Genomic DNA, 8,186 nt, shown 5'->3' on the forward strand with positions numbered 1-8,186 from the left:
GGTGGGAGGCATTATAAAAACAATCGCTGCTGCGCAGAGTTATGAACTAAGCTTGGAGAGGGATGGAAAAAACAAAACTCGGTGTACTTATTGCCTTAAAACCCAAAAACATCTGTTTAGGTCATAAGGTTTGTTGATCTATTCTTAAACTGAGCCCCCACCGGAAAAATATTGTTTCAATTAATACAGACTACTGCGGGGGATTGCAAAAGACTGGGGAAAACTCATTTAGATGATAACATGGTATAAATAGAAAGGAAACATCAGATTTGGTGTCTTTTTTCACTCACACTTACCTTCAAGAAGTAAGTAGAAACCCAGAGCATTCACCCCACGGCTGAGGAGTCAGAACCCAGGCTGGCCAGCCCGGCCTAAATCACAGCTCTTGTTTAATAACAACAAGACTCTTGTTAAATAACAACACACTTGATTGTCGTATTTTCCTGGCTTCTTCCTGTTGGCCATATCTTTATTCGCACACAGTCAAGTGATACAAATCCACTGGAACAGTGGCAGTTTACAAAAGACAGTAAGAATGATTACTTTGAACTGAAATTTAAAAAACCCTAAGTCTGGCCATCCGGCAGGCAATGTACTGTTTGGAACAGGGCCTGGTAAGGAAACGGTTTATAACATTGGCAGTGTACTCCCAGCCATGTTCCTTTTCCAGAGCATAAAATACACAATACAAAAATATACTAAAATAATAACGGAGTTTGTAGAAATGTCTGCTGCAAAACAATTGCAGTTGTCTGATTTTCAGTATATTTACCCCCACACTATATTATGATAGAATACTTGAATAAACATGGTTTATTTCTAACTTAATTTGAACTTCAAAACTGATCTCAAGTCAACTGTGAAATCTTGGGCTCCAGTCCTGGGAAGTACATAAAGTACCTTAACTTTGGACTTGTGAGACTGATAGACATGAGGTGAACCCACAAGTGAGCATTCAATGCCTTGGGCTCTGGCTCCTGAGATAAGTGGAAGATTAAATGCTAGGCTTCATAGCATCTTTATCTAGGGCATTTTCCTGGATTTTTCAAGGCTTTAGCAAGTCCTCCCTGGACTATGCTTTTACCTGATAGGCTTGAGTTCATCAAGTTGCTGGTGGAAGTGCCTGTTTATGAGATCTGGGGCTCTGCACTTAGTTGAGTCATCTGCGGTAAGCGTCTCCCTCCTTAGCTCACTCCTCTGTACAATTTTACCTGTCCCTTTCCCCTCTCCTTCCTCCATCCTGCCCCAGAACCATCGAAATGGCCTCTTCCCACACAAGAGAGATGGATGCTCCAGCGCTTTGCTCAGGCTGCTCACAACGAGCCCCATACAAGCTCCCTGCAACTGGAGCACCATTTCCTTAGTGTTTCCAAAACGGAGAGACCCGGGTGTAGAAATGGAAGCCTGTGCTGACCTTACCGTGCAGGGGTAAGCAGGTGTCCCCTCAGCCTGGCACGCCTGCAGTGAGAAGCTCTGCCATCTGGAGTGCCCCTCGCCATGATGGAGGAACACACCGCTAGCAGGCAAGCGTGGTTAAGTCCAGGATTTCTTGCTCCTTTTTCTCCCAAGAGCCAATCTCAAAGCATTTGAGAAAAGAAGTTAGTATTGCTCTGTTTTTGCAGAGAGGAAGACTAAGGCACTGAATGGTGAGCTCCTTTGGCCAAGGCTGATCCACAGGTCTCTGCCCCAGTCCATGCTCTCCACTGAGCTGCTGCGCTCTGTACTTGTGTTGTCTGAGACACAGTCCCAAGGGGTAACCCCATCTCTGCTCCCCCGCCATGCAGACACCACACACAGGGGCCAAGTTCCACCTTCCTAGGCATGGCCTCCAGAGAAAGCATCAAGAAGGACATGCATTGGAAGCCAGAAGTTGGCTTCCCAGTGACTAAACGCCACCAACTCCCAAGGAGGTCAGCTATGGAAAGATGACCAGGATATTTCTGAGGTATAAAACTCCGTGTCTGCTGGCCACTGGTCAGCTTTGTCATCGTCAGACTTGTCACTGTCGTCACCGCTGGAGGGTTCGTAGCTCGGGACGGCAGAATGGATCGGCTCCGGCTGCCTGCGATCTGCCTCCTCCTCCTTCTTCTTTTCTGCCAGCAGCTGCCTGTAGCAGAGGTTGCAGACCCTCAGGGGCTTGGGGGACAGCCGGGGCATCAGGAACCTCTGCCTGGAGCAGTCTGCGCAGACGACAAAGCCGCACTTGCGGCAGTGGTGCCTCCGGGTGAGCGTGGAGAACTTGGTCTGCGTGCAGCGCATGCAGATGTCCGTCGCCTTGTCTGGGATCCAGGGGGCTGCATGCTCCGTGGAGGGCTGCCGGCCCGTCTTCGTCAGCAGGTGCCTGATGCACTCCTCCAGATGGCTGATCCACTCTTTCCTCTCCGTCAGGGAGGCCGCGGAAACCACAAAGGACTTCTTGGAGGTTTTAATCATCCAACGGTTCTTCATCTGCAAGGTGTCTGGCAGCGTCTCCAAAGTGACATCTTCAAGGGGAATGATGTGCTGGGAATTGTACTTCCTTTTGTTGATGACGATGCTGCCGTAGACGAGGATGTCGTTGAAAAGGAAGAATATGCGTGGCTTTGGTTTCTTGCGGCATTCTTTGGTTAAAATCCCTTCTCCTAGAAGGACCCTTCCCGGCACGGCTAAGGGCTGTCCGGAAGCCCCAAAGCAGTTTTCCACAGCAGCAATGCGCTGGCTGTTGATCTCAGTGTTTGCAAGATGGTCCACCATCTCCAGCTCGCTCTGAAAGGAGGAAAAGAAAAAGGGAAGTGAAGCTGCAGACATCTGAGTAGTGATGTAGGCACAGGTGAGACGCTCCTAATACAACCCGAGGTTACGAGTAATTTCTTTACCACTCCTCACTTTAGTTTGTTACGTTTTTGAATTAAATTTTCAAACTTTTTGATCCCACTTTGCAACAGCCCCATCTGTACTGGGATAGTTCAGTTTGCAGCAATGGAAGGCCTTGAAGGGAGAGCCAGCTCTTCCATTACAGCTGTGCTTTTTACCAGTATAACTGCATACCCAGAGGAAAGGAACCCAGTTAGTCTGAACTTGCTCTTATGCAGGTGTAAGCTCAGGAGTTACCGTGCTGTGACCAGGACCTCCCCCTTTCTGTCCCTCTTGGTGCTGGGAGAGAACTGATGCTGGGCTGGGTGCAGGCTCTGGGAGGAGATCCGTGGTCTCAGGAGCAAGCGTCCAGTTTCTGACTGCACATCTGCTATCTCAAAATTAGTTACAGACACACACACGCCCCACAACGCCATTTTGGGCCACAGCTGAGGCAGGAATAGAACAGGGTGATATCACTTGTTCGCACTGGTCCTCCTTGCGTAACAAAAAGAGGGGAACAACAAAAGAAAATAAAAAAGCACTGCTACGTGAATAAACCCACACAAGCCAAGCCCTTCCTCCATTACCCCAGTTATGCCGGGGCTGCCAGTGCTTCCAGTTACAAGACACATCATTCTGAAAATAGTCTGATCTCTGCTGAAGGGGAAGTGGAAGGCAGCACGCTCATCCTTTCCCACACCTCTGCGCCCTCCTTCTCAGTTTTGTTAAGTTTTTTAATAGAAAAAAACTAAATAAGGGTAACTCTGACATGAGAGCAAACGTTTTGCGATTCGTAGTTTGCAATGAGTAAAGTGCTCCATGCTGTAAATTGAATTTTTCATTGCACCTAGTCCCTCCTGGGCTGAAGGGTGCTGCCTGGGGCTGAGTGGCCATGGGAACGTGAGTCATTTCCTCTCCCAGAGAGGTAGCTCAGCCATCACGAGGCAGCTCCGAGATCACAGGGATGCCTGTCGCCCTGGTCCCTCTTAGTGGTTCATCAAAGCACTAATGTAGAGTCTCTGCACCATTTTCCCTGTCCTCCTTGTCCAGAGCCCCTGTAGCCACGGAGGCTGGACGGGAAAGGGAAGAGGAGGAAGAAGACAGCATGCCCGGTCCTGTGTGTTTGGGACAATGATGATTTATATTCTTCCTTTGCCCTTCACCCCAAACCAGCCCTTCAGTGTGCCAGGAGGAAAAACACAGAGCCACCGCTGAAGGCCACTGTCCACTGCATGCTGTTCATATCTCGCCTGAGCTGTCTGACAAAAACTGGTCACTTCTCTGAGTCCCCAGAATTTTCTTCTGTAGAGCAGGCTGGGGTGCCCTACACAAAGCTAAGGTGCTGGTTTAGCCCTGGGGGCACAGAATGAAACAACCTACCCTGCAGAAATAGCTTTCTCTGAGAAATGTTGTGTGGCTAGTGCTCCTGAAGAGCTGGCTTCTTCAGAGTCTCCCTCAAAAGAGAGGGAAGGTCCCAAGGCCTCCAGCTTCCTTCTGGAAGGACGTGTATCTTCAGAGCCTCAAAGCACCGAACAGATTTAATGGAGTCAAGTGTCAAGTACACCCACTCGTGTGTGTGTTCTCCAGTGTGGAGGGCAATTTACAATTAGCTGCAATGCCCTGACCAAGGGCCGTGCTGCAGCCAGATGGGGTGCAATGCCATGAGCGGTGGCTGAAGGAATGCCCCAACCAACCTGCTGCTTCAGGAGGGAGATGCAGAAGTTGTGTGAAGGGATTTATTGCTTGCTGTCAGGAGAGGGGAACGGCTCCATTCCCTTCCTTGACCCCTCAGCCCAAGTGGGCCTGCACACCGAAGCAGCTGCTGTGCTGCAGGACATACATTCAAATCTATTCTGAATTAGAACAACGCAGAATGTGTTTTTTCTCCCTCTTAAATATACAAATAAGGCTGAAGAACAAACAGGCAGGGAAAACAACGGTCCACAACTGAACACCAAACTCCATGCCTTTGAATACCTGTAGTCTTTACCTATCCTGGGATGTGGTCTCACGGGGTTTCTTCAAACAAATCCTTGGATGAGGAGCTCTTGAGTGAAAGAGCAAGATAAGCACACAGAATAATGAAGGAAAAACTGAAATTACAGCTTGGGAAGTTTGGTGTGGAAAGACCGCAAAAACAACAAAACACTGTAAAGAATTTTTGGCACCAACACCACCAAGTGGGATAAACCAAACAGTTAATCCTGCTCCTACCAGTCTCGCTTCCCCATGTTTCTGGGTTATGGAGCCCCAGCTCTTAGCCTGCATCTCTTACTTTTATGTATTTTAGAAGCACGGTCCAATCTCTCAAGCGACCACAATACTTGAGACAACTCTATTTCTAGGGATCTCAGTGTACTGAATCCCAGTGGAAATGAAACATTTTGGCAGATATAAAGACGCTGCCAGCAAAGAGCCAGAAAACATAAGCTCATTTTCAAAGAGCAGTGCAAGCCCTGCCACCATGAAAGTTTTAGCTGTCATAGTGATTTGGGCCCCCCCAGAGGCCAGAGAGCCCTTGGACTCGCTGCGTGGAGCAGAGAAAGGGTTGGACAGAGTCAGGTTACGTGAAAGAAACTGAAGTGAGCTCTCATTACACATGACACTTCTACCTGCAGGGTATGTATGTCCTTATTCCTCCAGCCTCTAGTTTGTTACCTACTTAAAATGCCATGAGTTAACCAAAGAAAAGCCAACTCTATTCTAGGAAAATCTTCCCTGCTAAGACTAAAAGAGTCAGCTGCTGCTGTTCAGTAGCCCAGGGTATTTCCCAAAGGAGTTTTCCCAGGGAAGAAAAAGTGTTTTTCTTCCACCTCTCTCTCCTTAGGCATAAATGACTGGAGAGGAGCTCATATGGTGCCTGCAAAGAGCCAGGGAACATGAGCTCATTTTCAAAGAGCAGTGCAAGTCCTGGTGCCATGAAAGCTTTAGCTGTTGTATTCATTTGGGTGAGTAAAAAGTAGTAAAAAACAGGAGGGGTGGGATTCACACTGCCTACCTTTAGGCTTGGACAACTAACTCTACCCATCTATGTGCTCCTCTTCAGTTAGCGGGCAGAAAGAGCCATCTGCAGAGGGTGACTTGCCATGTCCCACCACACCTGAAATCAGTTCTGCCCCGAGTTCTCAATAGCACTCAGCTTGAGTGACTGCATACAGACCAATTTCACGCCAGTATTGACTCACTGACTCCAAAGCCATACTCAGTTTGGCTTTGGAATGGAAGAACTACGTGAATTTGGTAAATAGAGATAGCTGCTGAGTGCTATTGTGGTCTCCTTCAATGGGAGGTGAGAGCCCCTCCCTTTGGAACAACAGCAATGAGATATAAAAATGAGGATATAAATTCCAATCTATTTGATTCATTTTGGTAAATATCTTTTTCCTGTTTGTTGTGTCAGGTCAGCAGGGTCACAGTCCTTATTACCAAGCGATACGTAGACGTGCGACAGAAGCTTACACAGCTGAAATAAGGGTGGGAGGATGCACTTTACTGGCGTGTGCCTTTTCACAGGAGTTTTTGGCATGGCAAAGTTTGGGGTTGTTTTTTTCGTCAAGATCTGTTTGGTCTGCACGTGCTCTAATATTATGCAGCGAGTATATAACTCAGTGAATACAACTGATATTCAAAAGAAAAAAAAAATACGATTTGGCACTCCACTCCCGAAGTAAGCAAACCACGTCTTCTAACAATGAGCGCTTGTTCACTTGTGATTGTAAACAGCCATGTCGCTGCGTGCCAGGCAGAGCATTTCAACTTAAGCTCCTGGGTCAGCGAGTCTGGGGTATGTTTTACAAGCCTGTATATACATAAGGCTAAGGCGTAGCAATGCCCTGAGCTGTTCTACCTCATTCTTCAGTTCTTGCTGTCAAGCAGAACTGACAGTCTTGGTATCCCTTGCATACCTCGTGCACACCACATGGAAGGGATGGTCCATGAGTATCGACATGCTGAGAGCAGATCTGACTGCCAGCAGAAAATGCCTCATCGTTCTGCAGCTCTCCCTTACTCCTCCTTTCTGCTTTGCTCAGCTGAAAAGTCTCTCCTGGAGTTAGGGCTGGCATCAGCTCTTCCTCGCCAAGCACAGCAAGCAGAACCTTTTATCCAGAGCTGGCATTTAGAGCAAGAAAAACATAGCTCCTCTCCTTTTCCTGCCTGAGGGGATTTCAGCTTGCCTCTCCCTCTTTCCCAGCATGCTGTAACTGCTGGGCCACTGGGATAAGGGGGGGCAGGCTCCGGCAACCCCCTTCCAGCCCTGCTCATGAGGAATCCGATTCAGGACATGCACGTTTTGGGAACGATGGTCACATTATGCCTTTGGCATACGGACTAGCCAAGTCACCGAGCTGCTTGCTTGCTGCTGCCCAGCACACCCAGGACTTGTGGCATGTAGGGCCAGAGGGAGGGGACAGCTGAGCTGTGGCTTTTGAGCAGCTCAGACTGATGCTACCAAAACCAAGCAGTTGTTAGCCCAGGGTCAGTTGTGGCTTTCACACATGTCACCCAGGCTCAGAGGTGTCCGAGCAGCTTTGCATGGAAGGAAAACCTGAAACTCAAGGCAGAGCCTCCCCCTGCCCTGCCCTGCCCAGGCGGGGTGGTACTCCCTGGGCACCTCCTGTGCCCCTCTGCCACCCATCAGCGCCAACCTGGGGACCGGCCACTCTCCAGAGACCTCCGTAAGGAACTCTCAGGTGTTGGAGCTGGAGGCAATGGGACTGATGTGACGGCACTTGGTCTGGCCACCGGTCACAGGCTAAGGGTGGAGAAGTGCTCGTGATACAGGACACACAGAGGCTCCCGGTGAGGCTGGGTGACTTCCAAGGGAAGAGATGAATTCTCCATCTCTCCCAGCGCCTTCTTTCAGAAGAGGCATGGGGCCAAAGGCAGACACTCCTCTTACAACTCCGCAACGGGACCAATTTCTGTGGTTTTGGTACTCGGTCAAACTTGGTAACTTTTTAAAGTCCCTTCTGAGGCAAAGTAATAAATCCCCACTCTAACGGGCCACGCACAGGCTGCGGGGCGCCAGGGGGTGACCGCACCGCACACGCGTGACACGGGGAGGCCCGTGGGTCGGCACAGGTCCCAGCCGGGCAGGGCACACCGTGGGCCCCGCCGGGCGAGCACGGTCGACCCCCCCCTCCACCCCCCTCAACGGGCGGAGCGCAGCCGCCGGAGCGCTCCCCTCCTGCCGCACCGTCCCGGCGGCGGAAACCCTCGGCTCTCCCAAAAATATCCCCCTCCACACAAGCCGCCGGCCCCCCCGCTCGGCCCCCTACCTCCGTCCGCAGAAGGTCCCCGGCCGCCTCCGGCGAGCGCTCCCCGGCCGCCCCGCGCCGGGCGGTTCCTCT

The 8,186-nt window shown here is 50.1% G+C and overlaps 1 protein-coding gene across 1 annotated transcript; it reads right to left on the reverse strand.

Annotated features, from left to right (window-relative positions):
* Positions 1-436: 436 nt before the first annotated feature.
* Positions 437-8,180, reverse strand: PLEKHF1 (pleckstrin homology and FYVE domain containing 1). The gene is made up of 2 exons (XM_014942107.1): positions 8,115-8,180; positions 437-2,745 (listed from the first exon to the last, which is right to left on the reverse strand). Exon 2 carries the CDS (start codon positions 2,731-2,733, stop codon positions 1,912-1,914), a length of 822 nt encoding a protein of 273 aa, XP_014797593.1. The 5' UTR covers positions 2,734-2,745; positions 8,115-8,180; the 3' UTR covers positions 437-1,911.
* Between the last annotated feature and the right edge of the window lie 6 nt (positions 8,181-8,186).

This window comes from Calidris pugnax, unplaced genomic scaffold, assembly GCF_001431845.1.
Source record: "Calidris pugnax isolate Ruff unplaced genomic scaffold, ASM143184v1 scaffold28, whole genome shotgun sequence".
In the NCBI taxonomy this organism is placed as follows: Eukaryota; Metazoa; Chordata; class Aves; order Charadriiformes; family Scolopacidae; genus Calidris; species Calidris pugnax.